This window comes from Oncorhynchus gorbuscha, linkage group LG10 (genome assembly GCF_021184085.1).
Source record: "Oncorhynchus gorbuscha isolate QuinsamMale2020 ecotype Even-year linkage group LG10, OgorEven_v1.0, whole genome shotgun sequence".
Classification (NCBI taxonomy): Eukaryota; Metazoa; Chordata; class Actinopteri; order Salmoniformes; family Salmonidae; genus Oncorhynchus; species Oncorhynchus gorbuscha.
Genome location: NC_060182.1, coordinates 27,535,620 through 27,557,763, shown reverse-complemented (window position 1 = coordinate 27,557,763; position 22,144 = coordinate 27,535,620). Strand labels below are relative to the sequence as shown.

The following is a 22,144-nucleotide window of genomic DNA, read 5'->3' as shown; positions in this document are numbered from 1 at the left end:
CCCCTGTACGTACCTGCGAACAGCAGGGTGAAGATGATGGTGAGCTGGTAGATGGCGTGGCCCAGGATGTTCTTCATCATGGTCCGGGAGATGAGGGGGTTGTTGCGGCCATAAGGCTTCCTCAGGAGCAGGGACTCAGTGGGTGGTTCGGTGGCTAGGGCCAGGGATGCAAAAGTGTCCATGATCAGGTTCACCCATAACATCTGGACAGCCTTCAAGGGAGAGTCCTGTAGGGGGGAGAGAGAGGGAGGGGGTATGGAGAAGAGAGGGAGGTAGAGGGAGAGAAAGAGGCAGAGAGAGGGGAGGAGGCAGGCAGAGAGAGGGAGGTAACAAGGAGAGAGGCAGAGAGGTAAAAAGGGAGAGAGGTAGGGAGAGATCATTTAGCTTTAAAGCTTGTTTGGGATGTCCGTAGACCGTTACCTACACTACCGTTCAAAAGTTTGGGGTCATCGCAAAACACCAGTCTCAACGTCAACAGTGAAGAGGATGCTGGCCTTCTAGGCAGAGTTCCTCTGTCCAGTGTCTGTGTTCTTTTGCCCATCTTAATATTTTATTTTTATTGGCCAGCCTGAGATACAGATTTTTCTTCGCAACTCTGCCTAGAAGCCCAGCATCCTGGAGTCGCCTCTTCACTGTTGACGTTGAGACTGGTGTTTTGCGGGTACTATTTATTGAAGCTGCCAGTTGAGCACTTGTGAGGCATCTGTTTCTCAATTTAGACTCTCTAATATACTTGTCCTCTTGTTCAGTTGTGCACTGGGGCCTCCCACTCCTCTTTCTATTCTGGTTAGGGCCAGTTTGCACTGTCCTTTGAAAGAAGTAGTACACAGCGTTGTACGAGATCTTCAGTTTCTTGGCAATTTCTCGCATGGAATAGCCTTCATTTCTCAGAACAAGAATAGACTGACGAGTTTCAGAAGAAAGGTCTTTGTTTCTCTTCATTTTGAGCCTTTAATCAAACCCACAAATGCTGATGCTCCAGATACTCAACTAGTCTAAAAAAGGCCAGTTGTATTGCTTATTTAATCAGAACAACAGTTTTCAGCTGTGCTAACATAATTGCAAAAGGGTTTTCTAATGATCAATTAGCCTTTTAAAATTATAAACTTGGATTAGCTAACACAATGTGCCATTGGAACACAGGAGTGATGGTTGCTGATAATGGGCCTCTGTACGCCTACGTAGATATTCCATAACAAAATCTGCCGTTTCCAGCTACAATAGTAATTTACAACATTAACAATGTCTACACTGTATTTTGGATCCATTTGATGTTATTTAATGGACAAAAAATGAGCTTTTCTTTCAAAAACAAGGAAATGTATAAGTGACCCCAAACTTTTGAACAGTAGTGTATATCTTTGACCATTTCCTAGTGAGTTACTTCCAGTAAGTGGTCCATTTGTAATTTACACAACAGTGAATTGTGGTGTGGTGTGGAGTGCGAGAGTCAGAGATGGAGTGAGTACCTGTGTGATACAGGCGCCGGTGAAGGCCACGATGACAGCCACCACGTTGACAGTGAGCTGGAACTGGAGGAACTTGGAGATGCTGTCATAGACGTTGCGGCCCCACATGACCGCCTTCACAATGCTAGAGAAGTTGTCATCAGTCAGGATGATGTCAGAGGCTTCCTTGGCTACGTCAGTACCAGCGATGCCCTACACAAGAGCCACAAAAAAAAGAGCCACTTTAAATGTACACTGTTTTGAAAAGTATTCACAGGTCTCACATTAAAAAACAATACATGTCAGTAATACCTACTTATGTGTATGATAGTTACATAGTAGTAGTGTACTGTAAGTACTAATGTAACAATACTAAAGTACATACCATGCCTATGTAACTATATTGTAAATACATAGGGTACATTTAGTGAAATGTAGCGTTAAATATGGGATTTAATATCTCCCCAAATGTACTAAAATTACTAAAGATGTGTGTCATCATCATCATCATCATCATTTACATGACTCACCATGGCAAAGCCAACATCGGCCTTCTTCAGGGCAGGTCCGTCGTTTGTCCCGTCCCCTGTCACTGCCACTACCTGCCGCTGCTCCAGTACAGTGCTGTCTATGATGCCTGCAGGAAGAGAAAGTTATCATTGGAAATGATACAGCTGCATGGTTTACCATCTGTTTACAAAAATAGTACTGTAGCTTTGAGTGGAGTGTCTCTGACCCACCTTTGACCAGTGTATGTTTGTCTGTAGGTGAAGACCTAGCCAGAACTCTTAGTTTGGGCCAAACCTTATCAATGCGCTCCTGCTCAACCTGTAAGAAAAAAGATTGTATTATAGGGGTATCCACAGAAACGGTTTAGTCTTGTAACACTGAGTTATTGAAGCTAATGAATTGAATCAGGGCACTTGCATTTTTTGTCAGTAAAAGATTATCAAACAACACATGAATTATGAACTCTACCTCTCCTTTCTCATTTCTGATTCGTCGGTTGAATTCCTTTCCGTCTATGCACAGGAAGTCATCCCCAGGCTGGATGATGCCACACTTGGCAGCGATGGCGCGTGCTGTGTTGATGTTGTCACCTGTCACCATACGCACAGTGATACCTGCCCGCTGGCATTTCTTGATAGCATCTGGGACCTGGTTAGAAAAGACACCAGAGTTTTGCTAAAGCCTTGGCACACCCTCTTACTTGCTGATGTACATGATACTACAGAGAAATGATTGAATATTTACTAAACCTACAACTATAACAAAACCTAGCATTTGGAAACCCAGAATTAAAATCTTGCAACATTGTGATTTGTCAAAATGATCAGTGACAAAAAAATCAAGGTACTGGAACAATGTTCCTTGTTAGTTGTCGCATTCCAGTCTGTTGACAGACGCTACGGTGCCATTTATGTTATGTGCGTCTGTCCATGAGAGATTACAATACCTAGAACTATATACCTACAGCATAACAAAATCTGTTGTGTCATCCTACTGTGCCAACCCTTCCATAAGGGCAAGCTTCTCCCCACTCTAATTCTAGGTTTTTACAAGTTCTTATTTAGACATTTTTCAACAGAATTATCCACTTGAAATGAAGAGCAAGTAACAGGAAATTGTCATCCCTGTGGAAAAACTCCACTCCAAATCTACCTACATCTGTTAAAACAAATGCACCCCAATAGAGAATCCCTCTGCGTAAGTTCTTGGTTACCTCTGGGCGGACAGGGTCCTCGATGCCCACCACTGTGATACAGATGAGGTCACTGACGATGCCAGCCTCGTTCTCCCAGTCGGGCTCAGGGCTGGCTGGCAGGTCCTTGTAGGCCACGCAGATGGTGCGCAGGCCGTCGCAGGCCATGGGCTCGATCACCTTCTTCACCATCTCATCCCTGTCCCTCGGGCGGAAACCTCGTGGATCGCCACCACCAGCCATGATAGAGGAGCATCTGACAGACAGAGAGTCAGGACACAGATGCTCTGTATGTTAGGGCACCATGTTCATGTTTGTCATTTTGTTTTGATCATCAATTCTCATTCAAGGCCCACTTTATCTTGAGGCCCCTACCACCCCTTTCTCTATCAAAGCTGTAGCCTCTATCAAACCCAACTTTGGGCTTTATTCAATCCGTATTGCGGAAGTTCCGCATTAGAGCGGGATTTAAATTGAAAGGCAATGTTCTCACGTTAGAGACTGCATTCACGGTAAATGCTGCATATGCTGGGCTCAATCGGAATCTACCTTTACAATTCTATCAAGCTTCAGCAGTAGGGATTGAATAGAGCCCTTTATTTGTATGCCTGATTCACAGGGAAACTACTTTTCCTACTTGTCATGACAAGGCAGGCAGACAAGGCAGGCCGTCTCCAGCCTGAAAGACAGACTCACTTCTTGAGCAGGATCTCAGAGGCCCCCTTGCTGTAGAGGCGGAAGGATCCATCAGGCAGCTGCACCACTGTGCTCATGGACTTGCGCACAGAGTTGAAGGTGTAGACCTTGTAGAGCTTCTCCTCAGGGATCTGTTCCCTCACAGGGGCATAGTCCCTCTTCAGGTCCAGGATGAAGCCAAGTAGGGCACACTCTGTCTTGTTGCCCACCTGCTTGGGTAGGCCTCCCTCCTTATCCGGGGGCTAAAAGATGAAGATACCATGTTTTTGCTCAATACGTGTGGAGGAAAAAGACAGAATAGGAGGCTGGGCAAAACGCACATTTGTATGTAAATGTGTATGTAAATTCTGAATTCTATGAATGGTTTATATATGTTGGGTTAACATGAACAAAATACATTTCCATCCAAATGGCCAATAAAGATGTAAATGTCTTAGTTAACCAGAAAATAACCTGAAAAGATAAAGTTGTGTCCCTTTACCATTCCGCATTGCAGACATTAAAATGTGGGAGCATTCAACAATGTGCAAGTATCTATCGATCTTTCCTAATCCACCCTCTCACCATAATCTTGGAGGTGTAGGCGCTGTTGACAGCTATGGCATTGACGAGCGTGTCCAGCACTTTAGGATTCATCTGGTCAGGGTGTGGGACCTTGTGGAAGTGCTGGTCGCCCGCGTAGGCCTGCACCACGGTCATTCGGTTGGTAGTGAGGGTGCCTGTCTTGTCGGAGCAGATGGCCGTGGCATTGCCCATGGTCTCACAGGCATCCAGGTGGCGTACCAAGTTATTGTCCTTCATCATTTTCTACAGGGAAGGAGGAGGAAACAGACGGAGATGGATCTTACTGTTAGGCCTCCACCTGAGAAACTACAATACAATTCAGCTGCATGTACAATATATAGTATAGTGTAATTGTGCCTTGATTTTACAATATGGGGGATATTCGAGCAAAAACACAATTTAACATGATTGTCACATAATGTCTACAGCAGCACGCAGACAAGCACTTACGCACGCACGCACACACACACCCACACACACCCACACACACACACACACACACACACACACACACACACACACACACACACACACACACACACACACACACACACACACACACACACACACACACACACACACACACACACACACACACACACACACACACACACACACACACACACACACACACACACACACAGTTTATTACCCTTACCTTGACAGAGTAGGCCAGTGATATAGTGACAGCCAGTGGCAGCCCCTCAGGCACAGCCACCACCAGCACTGTGACGCCGATGATGAAGAACTTGACAAAGTACTGCACATAGACGGGGGTACACTCAGTGAGCCACTCCCGGCCCTGCACCACAAAGGTCTCGATCACAAAGTACATCACCAGGATGATCACTGTGATGGCTGACATGACCAGACCTGAGGAAGAGGACAGACAGACACACAGACATGGCTACTTAGATCAAAGAACAATGTGAAGAGTTTGTCGGTAGTAGAGTGTGCACTGCTAGCCAACCTTGTGCATACACAGGTCATGTCAGAGTGAACAAGCAGGCCAGCAAAAAATTGATTATGAATGCTGAACGTTTAGAATCAGCCCTCACCTGCCTTCCCAATCTGCACGGCCAGTTTAGTGAGTTTGCCCTGGAGCACAGACTTCTCTTTTTTAGGCACGTTGCCCTTTTTCTTCTCCGCTTCCACCTCCCCACCTTCAGCGCTCTTCAGGGGCTGCATCTCCATGGCAACAGCCTCATCCTGTTTCTTGGCTAAGGTTGGGGGTTGTCACAAAGTTAGGGAGTGGTTAGGATGGTTAGAGAAAAGCCAAGAGGTCTAGTGGGCGTTATCGGCACAAAATGGCTGCCATGATTCCCCCAGGTGGGTTCTACAGCTACAGTATGCAACTGTAACAGAATGTAAAGCACTTATGATACCTAATGAGGCCTGTAAACATACAACCCGTTATTATCAAACGTACAGGTAATGTGTTTTCAACATAAATCAAGATATTGCTTCCATCTTATTTGAGAAGTAAAATGTTTTAAAATATTTTGTATAAATTATTACCTCATGCCATCTGTTGTTTGCATAGTTCCCCAAAGGATTTACTTAAAGTAGCCTACTTGAAGTTATGGATGATTCCTCTGCTTTGGAATCCCCCTTGTTTCTTACCTTTGTTCTGATTGTTTTCCAGTGTCCCGTCTTGCTTGCCTGAGATTAGGCGAGAGAGAGAGAAATATCTAGACTGATACAGCTGAATGTGACAGACATATTGCTGCATTGGAGGCAAACATTGCTCCCATTTTAACCCCCCTAAAGGAGTAAAAATTGAATGGGAAAATGAATAGACAAAATGAAAGTGACAGAAACGTGTGAAGAAATCGCAACGACTTATATAAACATGTTAAACTTACTTTTCAAAATATTTTACAGTTTTTTTTTTTTTTTTCCAATTACATTAGGGGTCCACAATGTCCCATGGGAGTCCCATGGAATATCTCTAGCAAACCCCTTCACCAATCTAACTAGTCTAGTAGGGGAAACACCTACCATTCGTGATGCTGATCTGTTTTGCTTCGACTGCAGGGGTATTATTGCCCTCTGATGAGATAGTGGTTTGGGATTTGAGATAGGGACAGGGACAATAAGAGATTTTATCAAATTAAGAGACAAAAACAATCAAAACAGTAAAAAGGATGAGCAACAGAAACAACAAACAAGGAATGAAAAAAAATGAATGTATGAGACCTCAGGAGCAGCAAATACGTAAACCATTGCATCATGTCTCTCTGTGGTCTTCATTGTGAAGCTTTGTCCTAACCAGAGGCTTCCCCCTCTGTGTAACCCCATCCCCATCTTGCTCTCCCTCTGTGTAACCCCATCCCCATCTTGCTCTCCCTCTGTGTAACCCCATCCCCATCTTGCTCTCCCTCTGTGTAACCCCATCCCCATCTGTGTAACCCCATCCCCATCTTGCTCTCCCCATCCCCATCTTGCTCTCCCTCTGTGTAACCCCATCCCCATCTTGCTCTCCCTCTGTGTAACCCCATCCCCATCTTGCTCTCCCTCTGTGTAACCCCATCCCCATCTTGCTCTCCCTCTGTGTAACCCCATCCCCATCTTGCTCTCCCTCTGTGTAACCCCATCTTGCTCTCCCTCTGTGTATCCCCATCCCCACTCCCTCTGTGTAACCCCATCCCCATCTTGCTCTCCCTCTGTGTAACCCCATCCCCATCTTGCTCTCCTCTGTGTAACCCCATCCCCATCTTGCTCTCCCTCTGTGTAACCCCATCCCCATCTTGCTCTCCCTCTGTAACCCCATCCCCATCTTGCTAACCCCCATCCCCATCTTGCTCTCCCTCTGTGTAACCCCATCCCCATCTTGCTCTCCCTCTGTGTAACCCCATCCCCATCTTGCTCTCCCTCTGTGTAACCCCATCCCCATCTTGCTCTCCCTCTGTGTAACCCCATCCCCATCTTGCTCTCCCTCTGTGTAACCCCATCCCCATCTTGCTCTCCCTCTGTGTAACCCCATCCCCATCTTGCTCTCCCTCTGTGTAACCCCATCCCCATCTTGCTCTCCCTCTGTGTAACCCCATCCCCATCTTGCTCTCCCTCTGTGTAACCCCATCCCCATCTTGCTCTCCCTCTGTAACCCCATCCCCATCTTGCTGCTCTGTAACCCCCCCATCCCCCCCTCTGTGTATCTTGCTCTCCCTCTGTAACCCCATCCCCATCTTGCTCTCCCTCTGTGTAACCCCAACCCCATCCCCATCTTGCTCTCCCTTGCTCTCTGTGTAACCCCATCCCCATCTTGCTCTCCCTCTGTGTAACCCCATCCCCATCTTGCTCTCCCTCTGTGTAACCCCATCCCCATCTTGCTCTCCCTCTGTGTAACCCCATCCCCATCTTGCTCTCCCTCTGTGTAACCCCATCCCCATCTTGCTCTTGCCCCATCCCCATCTTGCTCTGTGTAACCCCATCCCCATCTTGCTCTCCCTCTGTGTAACCCCATCCCCATCCCCATCTTGCTCTCCCTCTGTGTAACCCCATCCCCATCTTGCTCTCCCTCTGTGTAACCCCATCCCCATCTTGCTCTCCCTCTCTGTGTAACCCCATCCCCATCTTGCTTGCTGTAACCCCATCCCCATCTGCTCTCCCTCTGTAACCCCATCCCCATCTTGCTCTCCCTCTGTGTAACCCCATCCCCATCTTGCTCTCCCTCTGTGTAACCCCATCCCCATCTTGCTCTCCCTCTCTGTGTAACCCCATCCCCATCTTGCTCTCCCTCTGTGTAACCCCATCCCCATCTTGCTCTCCCTCTGTGTAACCCCATCCCCATCTTGCTCTCCCTCTGTGTAACCCCATCCCCATCTTGCTCTCCCTCTGTGTAACCCCATCCCCATCTTGCTCTCCCTCTGTGTAACTCCCCATCTTGCTCTCCCTCTGTGTAACCCCATCCCCATCTTGCTCTCCCTCTGTGTAACCCCATCCCCATCTTGCTCTCCCTCTGTGTAACCCCATCCCCATCCTCTCCCTCTGTGTAACCCCATCTCTTGCTCTCCCTCTGTGTAACCCCATCCCCATCTTGCTCTCCCTGTGTAACCCCATCCCCATCCCCATCTTGCTCTCCCTCTGTGTAACCCCATCCCCATCTTGCTCTCCCTCTGTGTAACCCCATCCCCATCTTGCTCTCCCTCTGTGTATCCCCATCTTCTCCCTCTGTGTAACCCCATCCCCATCTTGCTCTCCCTCTGTGTAACCCCATCCCCATCTTGCTCTCCCTCTGTGTAACCCCATCCCCATCTTGCTCTCCCTCTGTGTAACCCCATCCCCATCTTGCTCTCTGTGTAACCCCATCCCCATCTTGCTCTCCCTCTGTGTAACCCCATCCCCATCTTGCTCTCCCTCTGTAACCCCATCCCCATCCCCATCCCCATCTTGCTCTCCCTCTGTGTAACCCCATCCCCATCTTGTGTAACCCCATCCCCATCTTGCTCTCCCTCTGTGTAACCCCATCCCCATCTTGCTCTCCCTCTGTGTAACCCCATCCCCATCTTGCTCTCCCTCTGTGTAACCCCATCCCCATCTTGCTCTCCCTCTGTGTAACCCCATCCCCATCTTGCTCTCCCTCTGTGTAACCCCATCCCCATCTTGCTCTCCCTCTGTGTAACCCCATCCCCATCTTGCTCTCCCTCTGTGTAACCCCATCCCCATCTTGCTCTCCCTCTGTGTAACCCCATCCCCATCTTGCTCTCCCTCTGTGTAACCCCATCCCCATCTTGCTCTCCCTCTGTGTAACCCCATCCCCATCTTGCTCTCCCTCTGTGTAACCCCATCCCCATCTTGCTCTCCCTCTGTGTAACCCCATCCCCATCTTGCCCCCTCTGTGTAACCCCATCCCCATCCCCCCTCTGTGTATCCCCATCTTGCTCTCCCTCTGTGTAACCCCCCCATCTCTTGCTCTCCCTCTGTGTAACCCCATCCCCATCTTGCTCTCCCTCTGTCTAATCTTGCTCTCCCTCTGTGTAACCCCATCCCCATCTTGCTCTCCCTCTGTGTAACCCCACCCCATCCTCTCCCTCTGTCTTGCTCTCCCTCTGTGTAACCCCATCCCCATCTTGCTCTCCCTCTGTGTAACCCCATCTCCCCTCTTGCCCCCCCTCTGTGTAACCCCATCCCCATCTTGCTCCCCCATCTTGCTCCCTCTGTGTAACCCCATCCCCATCTTGCTCTCCCTCTGTGTAACCCCATCCCCATCTTGCTCTCCCTCTGTGTAACCCCATCCCCATCTTGCTCTCCCTCTGTGTAACCCCATCCCCATCTTGCTCTCCCTCTGTGTAACCCCATCCCCATCTTGCTCCCCCTCTGTGTAACCCCATCCCCATCTCCCTCTGTGTAACCCTCTTGTGTAACTCTCCCCCATCCCCATCTTGCTCTCCCTCTGTGTAACCCCATCCCCATCTTGCTCTCCCTCTGTGTAACCCCATCCCCATCTTGCTCTCCCTCTGTGTAACCCCATCCCCATCTTGCTCTCCCTCTGTGTAACCCCATCCCCATCTTGCTCTCCCTCTGTGTAACCCCATCCCCATCTTGCTCTCTCTCTTTCCATTCAAGTATTGATTGCTTTGCAGACTCCTATGCTTTTAGATATAATTATTAAGCAGCTAGCTACCACTCTTCATATCAAGGAGAGGGAGACAGGGAGAAAAGACTCTGCCCATGTACTGTAAATGCACACTGTACAGTTCAGAGATGCTCTGCTCTCTCTTTCTCATAAGCAGAAGGAACATCAGGCCTTGAATGACACAGCTTAATGGAGCATCTCTTCAATACACCTATTGAAACTGCCAATGCATGATACTTATATACAGTACATATGTCTGTGTATATATAGAATAAGAAACAGACATTGTGAGTCAATCATATGTAAATACATCCATGTATATATGAAAAGTTCATTTCCAAAACGTTATATGCACACATTTGTGTTTTTTTCATCAGAAGTGAATGCTTATGGGTGTGTAAAATATCACTGGTCTCATATTTTGGTTCATATATTTTAGATGTGTATTAAAATTAGTTTAGTTGCAAAACAATATACAATTGAAGTTGGAAGTTTACATACACTTAGGTTGGAATCATTAAAACTTGTTTTTCAACCACTCCACAAAGTTCTTGTTAACAAACTATAGTTTTGGCGAGTCGGTTAGGACATCTAGTTTCTACAAAAAATTGTGGACCTCCACAAGTCTCTTTCATCCTTGGGAGCAATTTCCAAACACCTGAAGGTACCACGTTCATCTGTACAAACAATAGTACGCAGACTAAAGCCAGACTACAGTTTGCAACTGCACATGGGGATAAAGATGATACTTTTTGCAGAAATGCCCTCTGGTCCGATGAAAAGAAACTGTTTGGCCATAATGACAATCGTTATGTTTGGAGGAAAAAGGGGGAGGCTTGCAAGCCGAAGAACACCATCCCAACCGTGAAGCACGGGGGTGGCAGCATCATGTTGTGCGGGTGCTTTGCTGCAGGAGGGACTCGTGCACTTCACAAAATAGATGGCACCATGAGACAGGAAAATTATGTGGCTATATTGAAGAAACATCTCAAGGCAGTCAGGAAGTTACAGCTTGGTTGGAAATGGTTCCTCCAAATGGACAATAACCTCAAGCATACTTCCAAAGTTGTGACAAAAGGGCTTAAAGCCAACAAAGTCAAGGTATTGGAGTGGACATCACAAATCCCTGACATCAATCCTATAGAAATTTTGTGGGCAGAACTGAAAAAGTGTGTGCGAGCAAGGAAGCCTGCAAACCTGACTCAGTTACACCAGCTCTGTCAGGAGGAATGGGCCAAAATTTGCCTAACTTATTGTGGGAAGCTTGTGGAAGGCTACCCGAAACATTTGACACAAGTTAAGCAATTGAAAGGCAATGCTACCAAATACTAATTGGGTGTATGTAAACTTCTGACCCACTGGGAATGTGATGAAAGAAATAAAAGCTGAAATAAATCATTCTCTCTACTATTATTCTGACATTTCACATTCTTAAAATAAAGTGGTGATCCTAACTGACCTAAGACAGGGAATTATTACTAGGATTAAATGTCAGGAATTGTTTAAAAAAAACTGAGTTTAAATGTATTTGGCTACGGTGTATTTAAACTTCCGACTTCAACTGTATATCCATTGTTTAGCTGGAATGGATTGTTCATATCCTGTATAATTAACAAATAAATGCAACTCATCATAAATCTAGCCTGAGGCTATAGTCTTTGGTAGAGTTTGGCCTCGTCCCAAATGGCACCCAATTCCCTATATAGCGCAGTACTTTTGACAAGAACACAGATCTCGTATTACTGTATTGATACAGTTTCAAAGATATAACAAAAAATGTATGTCACAAATGTATCATTTGTACAGTTGTAATTATTGTCACATTTGACTGTGTAAAACCTTGCACTGCTACTTTTGTCTCTGAGAGAGAGGAAGATATATCTAATTTTGCAACAACATGTGATTGTCTCTCTGAAATAAAACCATCAATTGATAGATTTTTAACAAATACCTGTCTGTCATTGAACATGTCATGATTAGATATGGAAAGAAACACACCAATCACTTTCAATAAGTTCTTAAAAAAAGCTAATTTACTAACATTTCTGAAAATGGATATATAGCGTTTTGGAACTAAACTCTTCATATCCATTTTAAGAATCCCTGGTATATGTATTGTGTTTCAAATATACTATATTTGCTTCATACTCACAAAAATTATACCGAACGTCTTAATGACATTACACCTTCAGCCTGTCTTATTATCTTACCTTTCTTGTCTTTCTTCTCATCCTCCCCTTCCCCCTCTCCAGCTCCCAGTAGAGTGAAGATGATTCCAGTTTGAGAGTTGATTCCCACAGCAGTAACTAGCATCTTTCCTGAGCCTTCCATCACATGAGTTCCTAAAGGGATACAAAGATGAAATTCCTAAATAGACATGGGAATAACCCTTCACTTTTCCCACATTTTTCTTTACATTGCAGCCTTATTATAAAATTGATTAAATGATTTGTTTGTTTTTCCCTCAGCAATATACACACCCCATAATGAGAAAGAAAAAACAGGTTTTTAGAAATTTGTGCCAATTTTTGAAGAAAAAACTCCCGGGAAACATCACATTTACATAAGCATTCAGAACCTTTACTCAGTACTTTTTTGAAGGACCTTTGCCAGCGATTACAGCCTCGAGTCTTCTTGGGTATGACGCTACAAGCTTGGCACACCTGTATTTGGGGAGTTTCTCCCATTCTTCTCTGCAGATCCTCTCAAGCTCTGTCAGGTTGGATGGGGAGCATCGCTGCACAGCTATTTTCAGGTCTCTCCAGAGATGTTTGATCGGGTTCAAGTCTGGGCTCTGGCTGGGCCACTCAAGGACATTCAGAGACTTGTCTGAAGTCACTCCTGCGTTGTCTTGGCTATGTGCTTAAGGCCGTTGTCCTGTTGGATGGTGAACCTTCACCCCAGTCTGAGGTCCAGAGTGCTCTGGAGCAGGTTTTCATCAAGGATCTCTGTACTCTGCCCCGTTCATCTTTCCCTTGATCCTGACTAGTCTTGCAGTCCCTGCCACTGAAAGGGTCTGAATACTTATTTAAATAAGGTACTTCTGTTTTTATTTTGAATACATTTGCTTTGTCATTATGGGGTATTGTGCTTAGATTGATGAGGGGAAAAAATGATTGAATACATTTTAGAATAAGGCTGTAACATAACAAAATGTGTAAAAAGTGAAGAGGTCTGAATACTTCCGAATGCACTGTATTAATCATGTCGCACCTCAAACAGAAGGGAGAATTTCCATTAATATTGTTTGCAATCAGTATGCTGTTCAAAGAAGGTTATTGTGGAAAAGTCTGTGTTTATTTCTATGATGTAGACATAGTGGTCTGCTAAGTTCACATTACACAGTGACGTCATCTTCGCTGAGACCTAAAAGCCAATTCTCATTCCTGGAGTGACAAGCTCGACTCTTGTTCTAGAGTTTTGAATGGTTGGCTTGAGTGTGGTGTGCAGTTGGGAAGGCAGGTTGGAATCCAGAGGCAACGCAGAATTACACTCACCAATTACACTCTGGAGCTACTGCAGTTTGTGTTTTTAATCACTGAGTAAGGTCACTTTCCTCTGTTTCGCCTACTGACCGGTGATCTAATTACTTTTGTACAGCAGAGCTCCATTATGTTCCCATTAATTAAAATACTTTATCACAAGAGACCAAGAGTTGTTCAATAACAGTGTTCACAATGCCTAATACCAGGGAGTGGAATAGCTCAGAATACTGCTAAATATGTTTGATGTTGATGATTGCTTACATATGTAATGGCTTGGGACTGTTATGAACTTGTGCACTAAAACACAGCATGAAAATGGTTATAACAAGTAAAGTGAATGTATTTTAACTTTAACTGATACATTCTTATCGGCAGACTCAGCAGCCTTGGTTTCTCTAATGACTGCCTCGCCTGGTTCACTAACTACTTCTCAGATAGAGTTCAGTGTGTCAAATTGGAGGGCCTGTTGTCCGGACCTCTGGCAGTCTCTATGGGGGTGCCACAGGGTTCAATTCTCGGTCCGACTCTTTTCTCTGTATACATCAATGATGTCGTTCTTGCTGCTGGTGATTTTTTGATCCACCTCTACACAGACAACACCATTCTGTATACCTCTGGTCCTTCTTTGGACACTGTGTTAACAAACCTCCAGACGAGCTTCAACGCCATAAAACACTCCTTCCGTGGCCTCCAACTGCTCTTAAATGCTAGTAAAACTAAATGCCTGCTCTTCAACCGATCACTGTCCTCACCCGCCCGCCCAACTTGCATCACTACTCTGGACGGTTCTGACTTAGAATATGTGGACAACTATAAATACCTAGGTGTCTGGCTAGACTGTAAACTCTCCTTCCAGACTCACATTAAGCATCTCCAATCCAAAGTTAAATCTAGAACCGGCTTCCTATTTCGCAAACAAAGCCTCCTTCACTCATGCTGCCAAACTTACCCTCGTAAAACTGACTATCCTAACGATCCTTGACTTTGTCATTTACAAATTATCCTCCAACAATCTACTCAGTAAATTGGATGCCGTCTATCACAGTGCCATCCGTTTTGTCATCAAAGCCCCATATAATACCCACCACTGTGGCCTGTATGCTCTCGTTGGCTGGTCCTCGCTACATATTTGTCGCCAAACCCACTGGCTCCAGGTCATCTATAAGTCTTTGCTAGGTATAGCTCCGCCTTATCTCAGCTCACTGGTCACCATAACAACACCCACCCGTGGCACACGCTCCAGTAGGTATATTTCACTGGTCCTCCCCAAAGCCACGACCTAAGTTGTCCGCCTTTCCTTCCAGTTCTCTGCTGCCAATGACTGGAAAGAATTGCAAAAATCACTGTAGTTGGAGACTTATATCTCACTCACTAACTTTAAGTGTCAGCTGTTAGAGCAGCATACCAATCACTGCAGCTGTACACAGCCCATCTGCAAATAGTCCATCCAATCAACTACCTACCTCATTGTAAATGAGACCTTGTTCTCAACTGGCCTACCTGGTTAAATAAAGGTGAAATAAATCAAATTAAAAATTAAAAAATTCCACAGCATTTACAGAGTTTGCATTCATCCTATGTGTGGTGGCCTAAACATCAAGTGATGTATGAGCACCTCAAGAGGTAAGTGTGACAGATACTGGGGAAAAAACAATCAATGGTAAGACAAGGGAATTGTGTATATTGATTGATAAAATCACATCATACATATTGCTGAACCTGCAGCTGAATTTTTTCAATATTTGATCTTCTGCACCATCACCAATGTGGATTAGGCTGCTACATCACCATCACAACAGCATGATTAATTTAGATCTCTGCATAGACCTAGCCTGGTGGACCTATGGAGTGAGTAGCAGAGTCCAGTTCCGAGTATCATTATTGGGTAGAGGATGAGTGAGGGTCCCCTGTGGGTCTAATGGATTCATGACCCGGTGCTCAGGATGCTGACCAGGGGCTACAATCCGATTAGCCCTGTCAGGCTCCAGGGAACAGGGAGGAGTCGCTCTCTCACTGGGAGAGGCAATGAGATTTCCCCTCTCGGCACTGCAGCCAGCACACAGAGACACAAAGTCGCCCTCCCCCGCTCCTCTGCCCACTGACAGCACTCATCCTGCAGGCAGAACTTACTGGCGCCCAACGGTAGTGTAAGTAGTGGCTCTGTTTTGAGTTGCATGTGTCATATCACAGCCAGTAAAAGGGAAGGTTTCAATTTGATAGTATGCTTAAGAGGCAGGTGTCAGCAGCACAACAAACTCCAATCCCGGGTCAAAGACTAGTTAGATTGTTTCAACAGCATAGCTAACTAGCTAGCTAGCTTACTAGCTGGTTTACATAATCTACTATCTCTGTGATCAGAGACACACACAAACATACTGCACAGAGGCAAACACCTCTGGCATGGCCTCTTTCGCCCAACTGTAACATGACTACTGTATTATATGCAAACAACTCACCAGACAGCAACATGGGGTCCTTGTCAACAGACTTTTTTACATGGTCAGACTCTCCGGTCAGCGAGCTCTCATCGATCTTCAGGTCGTTGCCCTGTATCAGTATCCCATCAGCAGGCAGGAGATCACCTGTGTGGGAGTGGAAGCAGGAGGAGACAAGGGACCAGAGACTTATAAGGATCTATAAGGAATTATAAGGATCCAAACATTGTTATGACTGCTTAATAGGAATCTACACAAAACCAGATATGTTTAATGTATTATTTATGCATTTATGGTTGAGCTGTTATGAATGTTTGATTCTTAATAGACCTTCGGTAAGATACAGTCAAAGGAACTACAAATGCATTATACACAGGTAGCTACATAGATAGTCCAACCAGGTATACTACATCAGGGGACCTCTCCTGATCCTGAACTGACCGTATTTTATTTGGGCTACATCCCCAACCACCATTTCAGCCACAGGGATCTGGATGACGGTGCCATTCCGCACCACGGCAAATCTCTGCTCCTGCTCAATGCGGCTCTGCAGCCCCCGGAACTGCTTCTCCTTGCTCCAGTCATTAAAGGCCGTCACCAGCACTACGCATACGACAGACAGCAAGATGGCCGCGCCCTCAATCCAGCCAGCCTCCGCCTCGCCCTCGTCCTCTGCACCGGATGCCACATTCCCACACGCTGCAGAGAGAGAGAGAAAATAGGAAGAAAGGACTCCGTTCACCTGATGAGTTACCTTAACTGAGAGAACTGAAAACCTGTGTTAACTCCCATAGCTAATGCCTAGGCTTTAGCTCAGAGGGCTAATTAATGCTTTATTAAGGAATGCGGAAGGCCAAAGTCTGATACCTGGACAGTCAGTCACACCTACCTTCGCTCTCCTCTCCAGGCGGTTGGTAGAAGGACAGTGCGAGGGAGATGATGGCAGCTATCTCTAGGATGATGAGAGTCACATCCTGTAGGGCCTCCCAGACCAGCTCCAGGAACGACTTGGCCTTCTTAGGAGGGATAAAGTTCTGGCCAAACACCTGGCCACGCTTCTCTAGGTCTGATGGGTTGTCCGATAGGCCTAGAGAGGACAGGGAATGCTGCTACTGAACATGGTGCATGGCATCCCTTCATCCACTTCACTGGATTTCATTTAAAACACTATTCGAGGGTATCAGAGTCTTGTGTGAATTCAGTAGGTAAGTGGGTAGTTAAGGAACTGTTGAAGATTACTGTAGAGTGAAACATTATTTGGATGTTTTATCAGGATGCCTACATTCGACCAAACATTTGTCAAATTGCAGGTCTCTGCCATGAATCTGAATCCGTTTCAACAAATCATGCTTCAGAAAATTAGTGTGTAACAGTTCATAATAGGGTTCACATTAGAAACGGGCCATAAAAAATACTGTTGTCATAAACAGTCATTACATTATATAGGACATGGTCATAGAACTTGAGATAGTTACAGTTTAGGCCATGTTTCTTACAGCCTTGTGTAGGCATTATGACAGAGCATTAAAATAACATGCTTTCAAAATGTCTACATTAGAGCAGACAAAACACGGCATAACCATCTTTCAATTACTTCTGTAAATACATTGCAATAGACTCACTCACATGAATCATATAACAGACATATAAATGTTTGAGTGTTGACACTGGGTGCTGGGTGCTCTTTTAGTAGGATGAGATAGATGGGGTGGGAATGGCACAGATGGCTAAGTCAGTGTGTGTCTGCTTCTCTGTGGGGTGTGTGCTCTGGCACACCCACCTCATGTCCTACCCTGCCAAACATCACCTGCTGCTACTGTCAACCCAGCCATCTCTCTCTCTCTCTCTCTCTCTCTCTCTCTCTCTCTCTCTCTCTCTCTCTCTCTCTCTCTCTCTCCCTCTCTCCCTCTCTCCCTGTCTCTTTTTCACCCAATCCCATTTGGGGGGTAGTCAAAATGTAGTCACACTATAACCGAATTCAGAAATGATGTGTGAAACAGTCTGGTGATAAAAAGACACGTGAGTAGGAACATTTCAGGGCGATGAGATATGCAAATTAATAATTAATCTGACTCTCTGTGAAAAGTCACATTTTACTCATTCAGACAATATTCTCACAGTTGCCATGGTAATGAAAGGTTCATGAACAAATTCCCCTTCATCTCTCTAACTGAAACAGCCTACATTTATCTCTACTGAATTATAAAAATAGTTTTGTAATCATCATAAAAGTGTGCCGATATTAGACGTTTCTTGAATCATAGGCGCTTGTATAATTTAACATAATCTAAAAAGTGACAAATTACATAATTTTAAACTATAATGGTGAAAATAAAGCAATACGCTGAAAACATTAACGGCTCATATAGTGGTTTGAACATCTTTCCTCAGGACTATTTTATGTTTGCTGCAGGGGGCCATGATGAATGAGAGGAGGTGTCTGTCTCTCTGCCTCACACCCACCAGATTGCTGATGCTTTTGTAGCTTAGCAACATAACATGAAAGCCTGTTCGGGCAGACTGAGTTGGGAATGCACAAATACAGATAGAAAACCAGGCGGATGAGGACAGTACAAATGAGGACATCTGGTAGAAACCATCTATGCAAACAAAATGGCAGTGGCGCTATAGCATAAAATATCATCAACTGGTTGTTCATAAAAAATCCAGTTGATTTGACCTATTGGTTTGAATTTTATTAGTAAGGTAGACTAATAAAGTGCATTGTATGTTTCCAGTGAAGTATGTCACTGAGAGTGGTGTGTCTGAGTGAGACTCTCACCATCGGCTGGGGAGGTCTTCAGTCTCTGACAGAGGCCCTCTGTGTCCGTGTAGTTCTCCTGGATCTTCTGAATGGCTTCTGCACCTCTCAGCTCCATAAGGTCCCGCAGGTCCTCCAGGGTGGCCCCAAAGTCCCCTGCATGGTTGACCTCTGTTCCCCCTCCACTACCTTGCTTCTTGGGTTTGAACTCCACTGAACTATTGGCTAAGTCCCCCATGATAATGTGTGGTAATAGAAGTGTATTGATTCTTCAAAAAACAATGATTCTCTGATGGACTTCTTTGAAAAGGGCCAGGGTAGGCCAGGATAGGCCAGGATAGGCCAGGGTAGGAAATGCTTGACTATGTGATTTTTAGATTAATGTTCCCCCATGCCACTCCCTCCTTTGCCCCTTCTATGATTCTCCATATCAGGGCATGTGTGGAAGAACATTTGGAAATGTTTTTGTTGTGTGATTTGTCGGTGGTTTATTCCACCAAAGACTTTAATCTGGTCTGTCTCACAACCCCAGAAGAGAAAAGAGAATCAAACAAAATGATAAGGGGGATACCAATCCATAGAAACAGATATTTGTAAGGAGAGAAACAGAAAGAAGGGCTCAAGCGTTTGGAGGTGAAGAGAAAGATGCTTTGGCAGGTGCTGTGTAGGATTCACCTAAAGGCTGGAGAAGATGGAGAAGATGGGTTTTGTAGGGAATATTCTTACATCATTAAACCCTATCTAGATGTTGAGTTGTCAACCTTTGCTACAATAAACCCAAGTCTGAAAAGAACTCTCAGATTGTAAGGATTTCAGCGTTTTGACAGGATTTCACTCTATCATAAAAATGTGGTCTATAATGTGCACCAAAGAGAATTATTAATGAGCCAATAGGAGTTGCTGCCATCCCACCCCTCCCTCACTGGGACACAAATCAAATGAAACAAAAAAACAGATATAATTTATTTATAAAAGGTCTATTGATTTTGAGTTAATTGATTTAGGATGTTATGGCCTCTCTAACTGCTTAGTAGCGCGTTGGCTCTCTAATCAGGGGGACATATTTAACCGCAATGAATGTTCATACTTAAAATAGGAGGAGAAAGGCACTGGGATGAAAACCCATGCAAATATACAATATCTTCATAATGTTATTTATCTATGACTCTAAGTTACATCCTTGAATCTTGGCATCAAATTGTAATCACGATCATGATTTCATAAGTTTTATGACCTATTTAATGTTTTAGAGGCATTTGCAAATAATCTAAAGGTGTGCATGGAATTATCTGATTATTTTGTCTCCTCATGAATTTTAGAAGCCTTTAGGTAATGCATCAGACCTACACTATTCTGAGTATTGTATAATGACCTTCGCATAATAACCCCTCTCCTCCTCATCTTCAAACAGTGAATTGCATTCCCTTTATGCTATTCCACCCATACTTGCTATATGGGCCCAGGAATCATCAAAATCCCAACAACATTTTTAAGGTTAAACACATTTCCAGAAAATATTTGTTATCACAGTACAGTCTCCAAAACGAGCGTCGTGACGCTCGTATGGAAATAGCCAATCCATGTCTAGAATGGGCTTTTACCAAGGCGACGCGCACAGCCATGATGCTCAGCGATCTGGGATACAGAGGATACTCTCCTCCGAGTGATGCGAGGCGAAAATTGCCTCCATCGTGGCACGAAGGAGTAGGCTCTATTAAGATGTTTTTATATTTCCACAGTATCAAAATGTGAATGGAAACATATGTATTTATATATCATAACTTTAAAAAATCCTCAATTTCCCTTGAAAGACGGAGCATGTTTTAGTACATTGTCAAAATCCACCATGCCCTTTACTTGTAACCTTCAGATATCAGTGTTAACCTTGGTCTGCACAACGTCTCTCTTATGTCAGCGATATCCATCCCTTACGATAGAAATGCACACTAAAGTAGGGAAATAACACCTTTCCTTATATTCCCAATTTTTATAATTGTTTTTCCAGAGTTGAATGGGGATATAATGGGCCTAATGTGAATGAGAACATATTTTCGAGGCAACAGATTTCAGAGGAATTGCAGCTCATGGAAAATTACGATTGGAACATAGTGTGTTTCTTTATGGTGGGAAGATTATACAATTTTTCCCGAGTGAATGTGCTACATTTAATCTGTGAGCTGGCCTGCTACAAGGTTATAACCGTGTTGACTGGCTCATTTGCGGACTAATTTATCTCTGTGCACGGATTTGACTCATTCAGACATAAAATAACGGCATACTCATAAAAATCATAGAAGTGACCCGTAGGCCTATACCCTATTCCCAGAATACGCCAAATCGGGATTTTATATATTCCAGATGGCAATGCTGCCCTACTATGAATAATAATATATTCTTGTTGCACACAACATTAATGTAGCCTACCTAGTCTACTCGGTAATAAATTATAATTGCCTGTAATAACTGACAAATAAATGTTTTATAGCATGTCGTATTGATAAAGGTTACGTAGCCAATTAACTATATTGGATTCATGAATACATTTTATCTCAGAGCTTACCTGTACCATAATATTTTGGATGACTGCTATCAATACTAGTGTTCTACCGAGAAAGGTATAGGCTATAATAATAGGCCTAGGTCTAATAAATGGTGCAAATATTCGCCATTTTCACAGGTCACTCCAATATCATGAGACATTTTGATGCCATATTGTCCTTAGTCCACCATAATGATAGACCACCATTGAACTGAGATTTTAAAAAAAAAACTCACCCGGCCATGTCCAAGGACGTCAAAGGAGAGTTTCGAAAAACAGGAAATCCAATGTTCTTTACTTTTAAATTCGCTTCATATCCGACAGACAAAAACGTTTGAAGGATGTAGACTGTACCGACGTGATGTTCCATCTGTTGTTTCTGGTCAGGAGATAACAATGTATAGCACGGAATTGTGCAGACGTCTATGTGGAATTCTTCTAATGCGGAATAAAATTATATGATGGAAGGCAGATACTAGCGTGTTTGCATAAATCAACGGTTATGGACCGCAGGTAGCTATTTGATATTATTACTGTTATTCTGGTCGTTGGTCCCAATTATTCTCGTTGCTGTAATTTTTTCGTCTAATTGATTATACAGCATAAGCTCCAATTGGTGAGCAAGAATTTGGGTCTACATGCTGAAACGATTCCTCGCTTACCGCACTCGTCCTATGATGATGGCAACATTAAAATGGGCTGTTCTATGCGACGGGTAAGAGTGGGAGGGGTGGATGGATGCTGCGACTGCCGAGCTGACGCTCCTAGCTATCCCTCCCTGCAACCCCTCCCCTTGCTCACTCAGACTTTACAACCACGTTAGTCCAGAATATTGGTACTAGTATCCCTATATAGACTGTCTGAACTTTAGACAGCCATTGGTAAAACAAAATGTCAATATAATAAAAAATAATAATCAAATCATCATACGAGAAA

General features: G+C 44.4%; 1 protein-coding gene across 8 annotated transcripts in view; it reads right to left on the bottom strand.

Annotated features, from left to right (window-relative positions):
- The window catches only part of LOC124045801 (plasma membrane calcium-transporting ATPase 3-like), a 39,079-nt gene extending 17,158 nt beyond the window's left edge, over window positions 1-21,921 (bottom strand). For 3 of the 8 annotated variants that reach the window (XM_046365435.1, XM_046365438.1, XM_046365440.1), the window contains exons 1-18: window positions 21,445-21,920; window positions 18,691-19,351; window positions 16,798-16,995; window positions 16,350-16,607; window positions 15,930-16,055; window positions 12,199-12,330; window positions 6,412-6,462; window positions 6,034-6,072; window positions 5,469-5,630; window positions 5,069-5,283; window positions 4,411-4,653; window positions 3,847-4,088; window positions 3,172-3,406; window positions 2,427-2,606; window positions 2,189-2,276; window positions 1,979-2,085; window positions 1,470-1,661; window positions 14-227 (exon numbers count right to left, since the gene is read on the bottom strand). In XM_046365435.1, the coding sequence (XP_046221391.1) occupies window positions 14-227; window positions 1,470-1,661; window positions 1,979-2,085; window positions 2,189-2,276; window positions 2,427-2,606; window positions 3,172-3,406; window positions 3,847-4,088; window positions 4,411-4,653; window positions 5,069-5,283; window positions 5,469-5,630; window positions 6,034-6,072; window positions 6,412-6,462; window positions 12,199-12,330; window positions 15,930-16,055; window positions 16,350-16,607; window positions 16,798-16,995; window positions 18,691-18,907 (2,899 nt within the window). In that variant the 5' untranslated portion in view covers window positions 18,908-19,351; window positions 21,445-21,920. Of the gene's footprint in view, window positions 1-13; window positions 228-1,469; window positions 1,662-1,978; window positions 2,086-2,188; window positions 2,277-2,426; window positions 2,607-3,171; window positions 3,407-3,846; window positions 4,089-4,410; window positions 4,654-5,068; window positions 5,284-5,468; window positions 5,631-6,033; window positions 6,073-6,411; window positions 6,463-12,198; window positions 12,331-15,929; window positions 16,056-16,349; window positions 16,608-16,797; window positions 16,996-18,690; window positions 19,352-21,444 lie in introns of all 8 variants that reach the window. The other 5 variants (XM_046365437.1, XM_046365439.1, XM_046365441.1 and 2 more) reach the window with 4 other exon arrangements.
- Window positions 21,922-22,144: the final 223 nt, after the last annotated feature.